Source organism: Panthera pardus, unplaced genomic scaffold (assembly GCF_024362965.1).
Source record: "Panthera pardus isolate Hobbes unplaced genomic scaffold, ASM2436296v1 HiC_scaffold_26, whole genome shotgun sequence".
NCBI classification, from domain to species: Eukaryota; Metazoa; Chordata; class Mammalia; order Carnivora; family Felidae; genus Panthera; species Panthera pardus.
The window spans coordinates 15,020,541-15,035,988 of NW_026526832.1; the positions used below are offsets into that span (position 1 = coordinate 15,020,541).

The window sequence follows — 15,448 nt, forward strand, 5'->3', positions numbered from 1 at the left end:
CCCCCAAACTTCTTGGGGGAAGATTCAGGGTCAACACTATGAATATCAAATATAATAATTGACTGTAACAAAGTAGTGACCTCAGGAATTTCTTATGTGTGACAAATGTTTATTTTACAGTTGCTACTTCTGTAGCTATTGATCCTTCCTCACAACTTCATATTATTTTAGGTTCCAGAAATTCTGTGCCTCTGGTGCTTCAATCTATTGTCCTAAGCTTGTTTTTAAAAATTAGCATATGTAATTTTCACATTATTCTGGCTCAAAGATAGCTCCACCCTTTTCCTGTAGCTTAAAATAAATTTTTCCTTTTTTTTTTTTTTCCCTTTTTTAGTGAAAGGAGGAGAGATGGGTTTGGTACTTTGAAGACTTGCTTCAGAGTTGCTAGATATTTCCTGATGCATAAAGTTGTTAAAGGAATGGTATCATATTGAGGACAGCAGTTAACTCTTCCAGCTGAGACCAGAAAGGATAATATAATTTGCTGATAGTTACCAGGCATTTGCTGTTTTATGGACATAAATAAAATATTTAATCTACTTTACAAAGTTATATTAACTAAAGTATACACCAGGGTATATGAAATAATTTGCAACAAAAATTTCACTAGTTAAAATTTCTTAATATTTCCCTTAGCAAATACTGTACATTTGTTAGAGTACCTGATACTTGTTTAGTAATACAGGACAAGGTGTTATAAAACAAAACACACAGCTGGGAAGCATTTTATTTTTTTCTACTTCATATAACATTATTCAAGACCACAAGATTTTAAAGGTCTCTTTCCAGCAACTTTTATGACTTAGGAGTACCACTTAAAAATATTTCTGATGCTATAAATATTACTATTTCTCTACATATTGACAATTTTAATAATGCCATATCCATTATACCTCCTGCTCCTTTGGTCAGAAAGATAAACATAAACTGAAATCAGATATTTAGGCATTCAAAAATAGTTTTTCAAAGCATACCAAGAAAACCAAATCTACAGCAGCAACTGTTAAAAAATTAGTTTTAGTTGTTATTAGGACTCTTAACAAGGACATACTGAAGCATGTATGAGATTTTTAAAATTATACACAATTTAAAAAACAAATCTGAATTTATAAATAAAAGATTAATGGCCAAATTAAAGAAAGGTTAAGCATCAGATTGAAAATATCTCAATTTTTAGGCTATTCAGAAATATATTTTGTGAATAAAAAGAATAATTTCATAAATATATACGTATAAATATAAATATATATCTACAGGATCTGCAATGCAGGAGAAAACCCTTTAAAGAAAAAATTGCGCTTTTAGATTATTAGGATGCTGCCATATTTACCCTTTGAATGAAATATAATTACCATTCCAGGTGCTTTTGGCACAAGTTTTTAGGTGAATATTGACACAATCTTAAAAACACAATGCTTTTAAATTTTATTCACTGGAATATGAAGAATCAAACAGAATTCGGAATTCTGACCAAAAAAAATCCAGATAACTGCAAATAATTAAATACAAAAAAATGTTGTTTTAAAAAGACTTTCAACCTGCCTTTACATGTGGAACATGTAAAATTTTACCAGCAACAGGATTTCTTCAATCCCCTCAGCAAGAGTTCCCAGCCTACACACACAAATGTAACGTCTTTTTCTACTCATACATGACTTAGATCACACCCCAGTATATAAGGACAAAAAATAAATGTATAGTAAAAAGATTGGATAAATCAGGAGAGGCTTTTTGGTCTTGAATTCTTCACCCACTAACAATGAAGCAGCACTGTAGGCAGCCCAAAACACACCAAACAGCTTTAAAAAAACAAACAAAAAAGACAAAAGGCAGCATATTAGCAAGTCAATTAACATTCTGGGTATCAGACAGTAAAATAACATTCACAATAGTTTCTTAAAACAACCCTGACAACCAATTGTGGTAAACAATAAAACTTAATGTTTAAGATTATTATTAAGAATGTTTATCCTTGCTTTGTTCCTTGACGTATGGAAATGAAGTCTTTTGTTATCACACTTGTCTAATCCTAGGAATGACTCGGAGCGCCTATTAAAAAGAGAATCCGGGGATTCACTCTAGCTTGCTAAATCAAAATCTCGTCAGGAAAGGGTTTTGTTAATTAGTCTTTTTAACAGTGTCCCTGGTGATTTAAGATAAGGCAACTTTTGGCCAACTGAAAGAAATTTGGCCAACTGAAAGAAATGTGCTGAAAGAAAATTAATTTCATTACAAAGTAAATTTTTTCCTGTTTTTTCTTCTAAGAAGTAGGAAAACAGACTAAGCCAAAATTTTACACAATGTTTATGAAATAGAACAGCATTTTCCCAGAAATAGGTAAAAGTATGGGGTTAAATAAAAAGGAGGAAAAAATAACAGTTTGGTCAAGAGTTTAATTAAATACAATGTACTGTGCTTTTCAGATTATACGTGTACCAAATTTTAAGTTATTTCCACTGGAAACTTATAGAACACTTACTGATGTAGTTGCTAACGGCATTTTATAGAATAAAATTAAAGGAAGAACTTCAAGGGTAGAAATCAGAGAAACTATGATAGAAAAGGACTTGGCACAGGGCAGGATATCTCAACCTTGTACTACTGACATTTTGGAGCTGGATAATTGTTATGGGAAGCTGTCCTGTGCATGACAGGATTTTTAGCAGAATCCCTGCCCTCGACCCATGACATACTAGTAAGATTCCACTCCCAACATCGTTTGTGACACCCCATATGTCTCCAGACATTGCCAAATGTCCTTGGGAGGCAAAATCGTCCTTGAGAACCACTGGTAGAGAGGTCAAAAATAAATACCGACAGCCTGAAAATGTATTTGAGATGGTCCGGTTTTCTACTGTTCTTTTTAAACTAAAACAAAAAGCTACAAAATATTTTAGATTTTCAGAAAAGTATAGGGAAATATATCAAATAAGATTATGATCAAATTGCATTTGTATGTCATACATTTTTTTGTTATAAGTAAATAGTTAAAGATTGGTAAGAATTACAGAGATTTAATGTTAAAAAAATAATGCTTGTAGATTGAACTGTATTCTAATGAGATTTAAATGATAAGAGTTTTGCAACATATTTCTCCATAAATCTTGGACTTGGAAACAAACATACAATGGCTCACTACAAACAGAAGATTAAACAATTAGGAAAAAAAACTGGGGAAAGAAAAATCTGAAGTTTAAAACAATTGTATCCTAAAATTTTAATGACAAAAGACTTTCCGGTTCATAATAATACATTCATAAATTGCATACAGAATGCTAAACACCAACTTTCAATTGAACTTGATTACTAAAAGTGACCAGAAGACACACAGTTTTAGCAATTTTGGGAGTAGTCTTAGAAGTATTCAAACAGGCTTTAACCCAAGTTAAAACAACACACAAGCAAGAAAGATCCTGAATGATTCAGTAAAGTGGTACGTTCACTAAAGCTAGATAATTACATGTCAGCAATGGGGCTAGCTTCTGTACTGTAAGACTTTTAAATTAAGTGCTGATAATGCCAATTAAAAAAAAAAGATTTCAGGATTAGAAGGCAGAGAGAAGAATGATCTGGTACTTGGTCTCTAAAGTGATCAAGTAGTTCTAATATACAAAGATGTTCTCAAAATATTCTTTTATAATATTTGTAATAACAACTACTAATTGAGTGTCTTCTCTGTGCCAAGCATAAATACTTTACCATTTTGATAATGAACCCTAAAAAACAGTTGTCAAGATTCCCAATTTGCAGAGGAGGATAAGAAAAGGTATAGCCCCAAGCGGGTAGCAAATAAGTGGAAGAACCAGAATTCGAATTTAGAACTAATTGGTTCCAAAATCTCTACTCTTCTCAATACCTAATACTTATATCTCATTATTACCCTGTAGTTAACCAATTCTAAAAGGAATCTTTTCTCCCATATATTAGAATTAGTAAGGGACTTTAAATAAAACCAAATGTCATAAAAATTAATTGGCTGTACTTAAAAACAAATACTTTAATGTGAAGGCTACATAATGGCAGTTCTGAAAGTGGTAGTCTTAAGAAGTTCTGTATTTTTGGGGCACCTGGGTGGCTCAGTCAGTTAAGCGTCTGACTTCGGCTCAGGTCACGATCTCACAGTTCATTGAATTCAAGCCCCACAACAGGCTCTGTGCTGACAGCACGGAGACTGGAGCCCACTTCAAGCGGCTCTCTGCCCCACCTCCACCCCTGCTCACATTCTCTCAAAAATAAACATTAAAAAAAAGAAAAAAGTTCTGTATTCTCTCATAAAGAAAAAAATTACATTCATTGTGTAATATAAATACATGTGCTAAGCATTTATTTCCCAAAGTTGTTCAAAATTTAGGTTATCTTACTACTTAATACTTAATATTATCAGTAAATGTTTAATATGCATTTATGTTAACGTAAATTTAACACAGCATAAAGAAGTGCTGATCTCTGCAACAGAGAAAAGCCAATTTATTACAACCATGTCTTTCATATTTGATAAGGGAGTTATTATTCAAATAGGAGTACCAGTTATTAAATAAATGTCTGGTAAAATCTTAAATATAAGTCACCCACAAAATCTAACTCCTATGAAGTTGTATTATAAACACAGAGAAGAGCCATTTGCAGCTATGGGGATGGAACTAGAGGGTATTATGCGAAGTAAAATTAGAGAAACACAAATATCGTATGACCTCACTCATATGAGGAATTTAAGATACAAAACAGATGAGCATAAGGGAAGGGAAGCAAAAATAATATAAAAACAGGGAGGGACACAAAACATAAAAGACTCAAATACAGAGAACAGAGGGTTGCTGGAGGGATTGCGGGAGAGAGGATGGTCTAAATTGGTAAGGGGCATTAAGGAATCTACTCCTGAAATCATTGCTGCACCATATGCTAACTAACTTGGATGTAAATTAAACAATAAATAAATTAAAAATAAATAAAAATAAATAAAGGTTATGGAAAAGACCAAAAACAAACAAACAAACAAACAAACAAACAAACACAGAGAAGAAAAATTCAACATTAAAAAATTTATCTGAGGGGTGCCTGGGTGGCTTGGTCGGTTAAGCGCCTGACTTCAGCTCAGGTTATGGTCTCACGGTCCGTGAGTTCGAGCCCCGCGTCAGGCTCTGTGCTGACAGCTCAGAGCCTGGAGCCTGTTTCAGATTCTGTGTCTCCCTCTCTCTCTGCCCCTCCCCTGTTCATGCTCTGTCTCTCTCTGTCTCAAAAATAAATAAACGTTAAAAAAATGTTTTTTTTTTAAATAAAAAATTTATCTGAGTGTAATATCCTGTATCCTGATTTGCTCTTTGTTCTTTACTCCTCCCTAGACATACATTATAATTTCTGGTGATTAAAATGAGAAAATAAAAGAAACACAATTGGTAAAATCAATGACTAAGATCACTGTTCCAAACACTTACAAATGTTTGATAGGTACAGACTACAATATTCTGAGGCAGAGAACTAGTATACTTTTGTTATTGGAATATAGTTAATTTTTATGATATACACTACTTACTTTTATAAGTGTAGATACCACTTCAAATGATCCAACCACCAGAAGTATAGGGGCTATAACAATGAGAGGAAGTAGTGAATATCCTATAACTCCAAGAACTTGGCCATATGCAACCTGTGAATTTTCAAAATTTTAAATAAATATCATAGAAATCAAGGTAAATTATTTTAATTACTATTGAACATCACATATTTATTGTTGTACTTTCATAAATGTGAGACTTAAGAAGAAATCAACAAGTATCAGGGCATCTGGGTGGTTCAGTTGGTTGAGCACCTGACTCTTGATTTCCTCTCAGGTCATAATCCCAGAGTCATGGGATCACGCCCTACACTGGGCTCTGCGCTGAATGTGGAGGCTGCTTAGGAATCTCTCTCTCTCTCTCTCTTCTCTCTTCTCTCTTCTCTCTTCTCTCTCTCTCTCCCTGCCCCCAACCCTTTCCTCCCCAGCTCGTGCTCTCTCTCTAAAAAAATAAATCTTAAAAAAAAAATCATGAAGTATTATATGCCTTATATTTCAAATTATCATATAACCTGCTATGTTCCTACAGTCTTATCAATCTACTACTGTTTCAATTATCATCAATTTTCTGATACCCAAATCTACATTTCCAGCCTTCTCTCTTTTGAGACTTATATATCCAATTACCTTCACTACAACTACAGTATACTTTGTCACTACTTTCCTTAAAGTTGTAGAAGGATTACTTTTATTTAAAATTTTTTTATTCATTTATTTTAAGAGAGAGAGACAGCACAAGCAGGGAAAGGCATAGAGAGAGGGAGACAGAGAATCCCAAGCAGGTTCTGCTGTCTGTACAGCAGCCCAATGTGGGGCTGGGACCCACAAACCATGAGATCATGACCTAAGCCAAAATCAAGAGTTGGAGGTTTAACTCACCCAGGCACCCCAGAAGGATTACTTAAAGGGATCACAACCATCTTAATTCAAGCAAAAAATTCAAGGTCTAGAAAGCAACATGTGGTAAGCGCAGACTAAAAGGGAAGGGAGGGCAGGAAGAAGAGACTGAAGGAAAAAATATTTTTTAGTGGCTACTGTGTGTCAAGCTCTGTGATAGATCAAGACAGATCAAATGCAGCAACAATCCTTTAAGTAGGTATTACTGCCTCCATTATGAAGAAACTGATTTTTAGAGAGACAAAGTGCTTTGTTCAGGAAAGCAAAGTTGGTAGGAGAAAAGAGTGCAAATTAAGATCCAGGTCTCTTAACTCCTACATCAACAGTTCCAAATTACCAAAGCATTTAGTGATATCTTTTTTCATATAAATATTACATGGCATGGTGTTAAAACATAACAAATAATATGTAAACAAATATAATTTTAAATCTCCATTAGAATTATTTTATATTTCCATATGCAGAGTAAAAAAGTTTCACAGATAAATGTTATTCTACATTTATTTAAGGGTTTTAGGTTAAGATAATGGATTGAGCACATATATCTAGTATCATTCCCTCTTGAAACTATACTAAAAGGGGAAAAACTTTTTTTTAAAAGAGGCATAAAAAATGGAAACTAAACCACAAAATAATCATGCATTTTGAGAACACTGCACACGCCTGGGAGAAACTAAGTAGCAGAAAAATACATAGAGGCCATATAGGTTGCTCACTATGGAAAGGAGAACTGATCCCTAAGTGACACATTAAAAATGTATAAATATGAAGGCACACCTCAGCATTCACCACAAGAAGTGATAACTAAAGGCTCAGTGAGCTCTGGATGAAACCCCTGAGCCTTCTCAGAATACAGATAATGCAGATCAAGTTCATTCTCATTACTCACATACCTTACACTATTGTCAGTAATGTAAGCCCCAATGTATATATGAAATCATGAATAAAACAGAAAAAAAAATAACACTATCAAAAGAACCAGCAACAAAAGTCTGATCCTAAACTCTGTAAGTTTAGATCAGACACATGAAATAAAGAGAGTAAGTGTAATGACAAAAAAGCCATTTACAAGAATCAAAGTATTCTTTTGTATAAGATAACTGTATAGTTTTGGAGAAAATAAAGTTTGATGAAAGTTATTTCCTCATCTTTAGAGTAATTGTCAGTTGTGACACTTTATGAATGATGGTATTTTCATATCATTCTTTGTGGCCTGCATGGTGTATAGATAACTATATATTCTATATCACAAAATACAATGTTTTATTTCATTGATAATAGAATTTTCTTTAAAAAAGAGGCTTAAACAGAAGAACAGAAGATGGGACAACAGCAACATAATTTTGGAAGCTGGAAAGCAGATAAACAAGAGCTAAGTAACACGGCAGATCTTTCTACCAAAAGTGACAAAAGAGGTCAAGATCTCTACATTTAGCAATCAATTCTCATTTAGGCCATTGAATCACTTCTCTGCCTGGCATCCCCTCTGCTTTACTCTCTCCACAGAATAAACTACTAGGAAAAAAAAAAAAGAATAAACTGTTAGAATTCCTACGTTTAAAGTAATTCACAAAGTCTTATTTAATGGGGTAGCAATTCTAAAGGTGTGGCTAATGGGCTCCTGAGGGTCCCAGCAACTCTTCCAGAAGAATGGAAGGTCAAAACAATTTCATTTTTCTTTTGTATTCTTTTCTTCCCTTCCCTTCTTTTCTTTCCTTCTTCCCTTCCCTTCTTTCCTCCCTTCCCTGTTAATGTTTATTTATTTATTTTGAGAGAGAGAGAGCGTGAGCAGGAGAGGGGCAAAGAGAGGGAGAAAGAGAATTCTAAGCAGGCTCTGCACTGTTAGTGCAGAGCCTGATGCGGGGCTTGATCCCATGAACTATGAGATCATGACTTGAGCCAAAACCGAGTCAGATGCCTAACTGACTGAGCCACACAGGCGCCCCGATAAAATTCTATCCTTAAGCAAAAATTAGAATTTTGGAAAAGTTGTGTCTACCACTGTAAGGTTGACAGTTTTCTAGCACACATTTCTGATGAGATAGGAGGTGATATTAAAGAATGTGATTTTCTGTTAGTGTACAGTAAGATGTGTCAACATTTAGAAGATCAGCAAAACTCAGTGAACCAGTATTCTCCAAATGATCATGCATGGGTAAAAAGATTCACCCAAAGTGACTTTTAATGAGACAGAATATGAAAAGTTCATTAAAAGGGTTTGAGATTCCTTATTGCAACAAACCTTTAAGAAACTACTACTTGTTGAACGTAGGTGTAGATCAGAGAAGAATAGCCACAATCATCTGAAAAAGCTACTAAAATACTCTTCCTTTTCTGGGCGCCAGCGTCTGACTCTGGATCTTGACTCAGGTCACGATCGCACGGTTTGTGAGTTTGAGCCCCACATCAGGCTCTGCACTGACAGGGTAGATCCTGCTTGGGATTCCATGTCTCCCTCTTTCTCTGCATCTCCCCCACTCACCATCTTTCCCTCTCTCTCAAAAATAAACATTTATTAAAAATAAATACATAAAATAAAAGTCTTCTGTTTCCAATTAAATATCTGTTTAAGGCCTTATTTTTTTCATGCTTTAACCAAAACAATGTTATCAGAACAGACTGAATGCAGAAAGCAGATAGGAGAATCCAGCCTCCACTAAGCCAGATATTAAAGCTACTTACACAAATGTAAAATAATGCCACTCATCACTTTTTTGTTTTGAAAAAGATTTTTTTTCTACAAAACATATTATTTATGTTAAAATGTATTTGGCTTTACTTTTAAATGAACAAAAATATGTATTTAAAATTTTTATTTTAATTTCTAACATGGTAAGTATTGATAAATATAACCCACATAAAGACATCTCTTTGGGACCTGAGACCAAAAAGTTTGAGAACTGCTGTACTAGAGAATAAATTATATACTTCCCTGAAAAGCTGTAAACTACTTATGAGTGGTATGGGATCTTTTCTTTCATCTTCCTTTCTTGTAACATTTATTGAGCATGCACAATACTAACATGCTAATCATCTTAAAGGAAGTAGCATAACTTAAAAGCAATTCCACGACAAGAAATAGTTATGATGAATATATAGCTACTGATGATATCTACATACCAAAAATAAAGTTTATGATAAGAAACAAAGGCTATTTTCAAAATTAACCACTTACTTCTCCACCAAGAACTCTGGCCAGTAAGAAAATTGTTAGGGAACCAAATATCCAAATAGTTATAATCCATGAGACCACCTTAAGGGAAAAAAAATTCATGCAATTAATAACTTTGTACCAAAAAATTGATTAATTTCCCAGGAAGTCAATTCTCTTCTAATATAAGACAGCTTGGTGTTTCCAATTTCAGGTTATAGAGTTTGAATTCCCAGTTATCTTTCCAAAACCTAGTAAGAATGCAATGTGTTAATACAATTTTACATCCAAACTGAAAATTTAGCAATGTTCAATTGCCTAAGGAAATCTCAGTATTTCAAGATCTATTATAAAATATTAATGCAGAAAAAGAACAAAGTGTTTACTTTGTAAACCTCTGGTTTACAGCATCTTGCAAGGAAGATTCACCACCGAAAGAAGTTATAGATCTTCTTGGGAGGTCTTTAAAATTTACATTAATTACATATGTATCTAAGTGATGGAATGTGGAAGACTTTCAGACAATTTTAACTCCTGAGACAATATAATAATGATACATGCCTCCACTTCTAAGTTTCATCTGCTTCGAGGTTCTAGAGATAATGAAGCCCCAAAAGCAAAATAAGCACAATTATTGCCCAGATCCTGATTTCTAAATATCATTCCCTGATAAAAGAACGAGGATTCCTTTGATAAGCAATTGATTCTAGGGATGGAGCACGGAAGATAAAAGATGAGCCCAGAACACTCTGTAGAATTAGAAGGAAAGGAAATGTTCAAAAAAAGGATGGGAATATGTCGAAAGGACACAGAAGCTAACCTAAAGAAGCTCTCATTGGCTAAAGCAGGGATAACCTCAGCAATAAAATAAGTGACAATAGCACTGGATGATAATCCAGAAAATAAAATAAATATTCATGGTTCCATACTGACATAAATCAATCAATCAATGATTAAGCAATGGTAAAGAAGGGATAGCTGCTCCATACAGAATACCAATTAACACATGTGGAAGGAATGAGGAAAACAGAAAACTACCATTCTGTAAACAATAGTAGTAATTGCTGCATGCAAGATCCATCTGTAGATACTAAAATTAGTGGGCTAACGTTTGATGAGAAACACGATGTCTGCATAGTCATCAAGTATGTCTACAAGATACTTATTAATTAAAAAAAGTAGGGACACCTGGGTGGCTCAGTCAATTGAGCATCTGACTTCAGCTGAGATTATAATCTCACAGTTCATGAGTTCAGGCCCCATGTTGGGCTCTGTGCTGACAGCTTGGAGCCTGGAGCATGCTTCGGATTCTATGTCTCCCTCTGTCTCTGCCCCTCCCCCGCTCAAGCTCTGGGCTCTCTCTCTCAAAAATGAATAAAACATTTAAAAAATTATTTTTTTAAAAAAGGGAAAACAGCAACTTTACAGTGGAGGATTTAGGCACACACCACCTCATCACCTAACCAAGCAACCAATGTTAACAGCACCAGTAATAAGATATATCAAGGGTGCCTGAGTGGCTCAGTTGTTTCAGCATCTGACTTTTGATCTCAGCTCAAGTCATGACCTCATGGTTCATGGGATTGAACCCCACATCAGGCTCTGCACTGAAAGCATGAAGTCTGCTTGAGATTCTCTCTTCCCCTCTCTCTCTCTGCTCCTCCCCTGTTCACATGCTCTCTCTCTCCAAATACATAAATAAACTTGAAAAAAAAAAGATACTCATATCACATACTCCTTGATAGTATACTGAGGTGGGCACAAAGTAGTATTCTTGCTAAAAATTTATGACCCCAATCTAGTCATGAGAAAACATCAAGCAAAACCAAAATGACCAACATTATATGGAGGTAGTAATCTGTTTTAAGCTTTAAAACCCTTTGTTCAGGGGCGCCTGGGTGGCTCAGTTGGTTAAGCAGCCAACTCCGGCTCAGGTCATGATCTCGCGGTCCGTGAGTTCGAGCCCCACGTGGGGCTCTGTGCTGACAGCTCAGAGCCTGGAGCCTGCTTCCGATTCTGTGTCTCCCTCTCTCTCTGACCCTCCCCCGTTCATGCTCTGTCTCTCTCTGTCTCAAAAATAAAATAAACGTTTAAAAAAAAAAACAACCCTTTGTTCAAAGATTATACAAAATAGATAAAATTAGAGATGCTCTAGATGAATGATTAGTGGTAGGTAGTAGACCAGCGTCCCCACTCAACTTCTTCAATTCACCTTACACTTCCAACAGAATACATGATATAAACTACTGATCTAAGTTAAATATTAGTAAGGATCTTGCTATTGGGAGATTATTCTGGATTATCCAGATGAGAACTAAATGTAATCACAACTGTCCTTAATAAAAGGAAGCAGAGGGAGTTTTGACTACTGTAGAGAAGAAGTTAATGTGACCATGATAACAGAGATTGTAGTAATGCTGTCAGAAATCAAGGAACACTGACAGCCTCTGGAGTGGGAAGAAGCAATCAAAAGAATGTGCCCTGGAGTCTAGACAGGACCAGCCCTGCTGACATTTTAATCTTAGCTCCTTAGAACTTATTTTGGATTTCTGACTTCCAGAACTATAAAAGCATAAATTTTCACTGTTTTAAACCACAAAACTTGTGGAAATTTGTTATAGAAGCAATGAGAAGTGAATTCATTTCCGAATCATTTTGTGATGAAGTTATTTTTTATTCCTCTAACGCCTTAAACTAGGAATTAAGGAGTGATGTGTGTATGTTGTATTTTGATAATAAAGATAAAGCCCCCAAGAGTAGAACAAAGTATTATATAAAAACAAATACTGTTGGAATCCTTATCATTATTTATTAATTTTTCAAGTAAACTCTAGGCAATGTGGGGCTCAAACTTATGACCCCAAGATCAAGAGTCACATGTTCCACCAACAAAGCCAGCAAGGTACCCCTAAAATATTTATTTAAAAAAAATGAATAAAAGGTAAGAACACATTGAGTATTGTGCTTTAAACCCTTCATCCCGCGGGGAAAATCATAAAAGGCAAGGGCAGCTCTTTGGTCACTTCTAGTCACTATTCACTTCTGCTCAGCTGAGAGTAGTCCCATCTATTAACCCCAGTTGCCAAATACTAATACTTTCTATGTGAATGATGATGTAAAAGTATGGAAAGCATTAATCTAAGGTACTCCCTGCTTATTTAATTACGAAGAGTTCTAGAGATGAACAATACAGAAATAATGGGTATAAGTAAAGCATTTCTCAAACATAACGTAGCATTACCCTTAATATTTGGCCATTTTTACTTTCAAACCTCTTAAAATATTTCATTTTGTATAAAGTAAGATATACTTACCCTAAACTGTCCATATAATGATATCATGGAAAAGAAAAGAACAACAGCCAGAGGGCCCCAAAAGTCAGGATTGTCTCTCACCACTTGTCTATTAAAACCAAGTGATGGCATTGGCATCAGAACACACCGGATCTTGTAGTAAATATCCTTTAGATCAATATCCAATTCCTCCCTATAATATAAAATAAAAGTTCTTAAAAGACACACACTTCTAAATACTCAGCTGCAACATAATTTAAGTTTAAATATGACAGTGTTGTCTCCATAGGTCAACAAAGCATTGCATCTGAAGTACTGTATTTCACAGATTCCACAGATATTACATTTTCTTTTTTTTATTTTATTTTTTATTTTTTAAATTTTACATCCAAATTAGTTAGCATATAGTGCAACAATGATTTCAGGAGTAGATTCCTTACTGCCCCTTACCCATTTAGCCCATCCCCCCCCCACCACCCCTCCAGGAACCCTCAGTTTGTTCTCCATATTTATGAGTCTCTTCTGTTTTGTCCCCCTCCCTATTTTTATATTATTTTTGTTTCCCTTCCCTTATGTTCATCTGTTTTGTCTCTTTTTTTTTTTTAATTTTTTTTTAACATTTTATTTATTTTTGAGACAGGGAGAGACAGAGCATGAACAGGGGAGGGTCAGAGAGAGGGAGACACAGAATCTGAAACAGGCTCCAGGCTCTGAGCTGTCAGCACAGAGCCCGACGCGGGGCTCAAACTCACGGACTGCGAGATCATGACCTGAGCCGATGTCGGCCGCTTAACCGACTGAGCCACCCAGGCGCCCCTGTTTTGTCTCTTAAAGTCCTCATATGAGTGAAGTCATATGATTTTTGTCTTTCTCTGACTGACTAATTTCACTTAGCATAACACCCTCCAGTTCCATCCATGTAGTTGCAAATGGCAAGATTTCATTCTTTTTGATGGCTGAGTAATACTCCATTGTAAATATATATACCACATCTTCTTTATCCATTCATCCATTGATGGACATTTGGGCTCTTTCCATACTTTGGCTATTGTTGCTGGTGCTGCTATAAACATGGAGATGCATGTGTCCCTTCGAGACAACACAACTGTATGCCTTGGATAAATGCTCAGTAGTGCAATTGCTGGGTCACAGGGTAGTTCTATTTTTAGTTTTTTGAGGAACCTCCATACTGTTTTCCAGAGTGGCTGCACCAGCTTGCATCCCAAGATAGTACATTTTCAACATTTCAACATCTCTAAAATTGGGATGCTTATCACAATTGCTGGTGTCTTCCCTTAGCCTGGAGGGAAGCGAAGAGCTTCCAAGATCCTCCTTTCCATTTGCCAGTCTACTGGAGGAACTACTACTTTGGGACAACTTTAAAATCTTCTGCTTGAGCCCTTCTTGACTATATTGATAATTCAGATTGCAATCCTATATGATATGGTGTGGGGTTTCCATTCTCAGGGAAAATTTTTCTTCCAACACCCCACCCATTGCCAACTTGAGATAAGCAAACATCCTTGCTGCCTCTTTATGTGTGGTGGGTTTTTTCTCATCTATTCTTACACTAAGAAGACAGCCCTTGGATATCTTAGCTTTATACTGTCTTACATAATTTTTCCTTCTTATTGATAAACATAAAATAATTGCATCTTAAAATCTACTGTCTTAAATTTGATGAAATGTGGTATATTAAGAAACAGAATGTTTCAGCACTTAATCTACCAGTAATTACAGAGATTAACTTGATAATGCCTCAATTTTACAGAGCTACAGGTTCCTTCTCTAGTTGTTAAATTCTTCACTTTTTTTGCAAATGATAATCACTTAAAACATTTCAAGTAGCATGAAGAAAGTGAAAGACTCTCTGTAGTCCTTCTAGTGGTAGCTCTAGAATTTCTATATGGGAAAGATTTTAGAGTGATAACCTTTTTGGAAGTTTTAATTTGCCTTAAACTGAATTTCCACAGCAAGCACCCTGATTTTTTACTTAAACTGCATGTTTACTTGAGATAGTTATAGGCCCAAGTAAGCCCTAACATTTGGAGTATACATGTGTGTGTTTGTGTGTGTGTGAGAGAGAGACAGAACTATAATTCATTCAATTTTAGCCATTCATTAGGTTAAAAATATCCTCCCATTATTTCAATATTTCCAATTATTAGTAAAATTGAAAAACAGCTAGAACCTTACATCAAAAAGGTTAAGATTTTCCATATTTGTCTTTAAATAACATGAAAGAATACAATAATCCCACAGACTAGTTCTAAAAGTCAAAAAATACATATTACTATTTCTACATACAAGAGTGGCTTGTTATCTTCAGGATCATCATCTTCCACTTCCAAAAGCCAGCCATATCCTCTTTGTCTCAGAAATGTAGTAGCTGTAGATTCTTTAATAAAATCTCCACCAAGGTTTAATTTGACATCTGGGGATGCTATCGAACCACTAAGATCTTAGGAGAAGAGAGGACAAAATTATAAATCAAGGTAAAAATGTGTGAATCTTAACCAACATGAGCATCATATTCAAGTAAAATACTTACCATTT

The 15,448-nt window shown here is 35.0% G+C and overlaps 1 protein-coding gene across 1 annotated transcript in view; it reads right to left on the bottom strand.

Annotated features, from left to right (window-relative positions):
* Positions 1-302: 302 nt before the first annotated feature.
* The window catches only part of YIPF4 (Yip1 domain family member 4), a 29,746-nt gene continuing 14,600 nt past the window's right edge, over positions 303-15,448 (bottom strand). The window contains exons 2-6 of the mRNA XM_019447954.2: positions 15,200-15,353; positions 12,914-13,085; positions 9,624-9,701; positions 5,531-5,644; positions 303-1,799 (exon numbers count right to left, since the gene is read on the bottom strand). Of these exons, the coding sequence (XP_019303499.1) occupies positions 1,662-1,799; positions 5,531-5,644; positions 9,624-9,701; positions 12,914-13,085; positions 15,200-15,353 (656 nt within the window). The 3' untranslated portion in view covers positions 303-1,661. The remainder of the gene's footprint in view (positions 1,800-5,530; positions 5,645-9,623; positions 9,702-12,913; positions 13,086-15,199; positions 15,354-15,448) is intronic.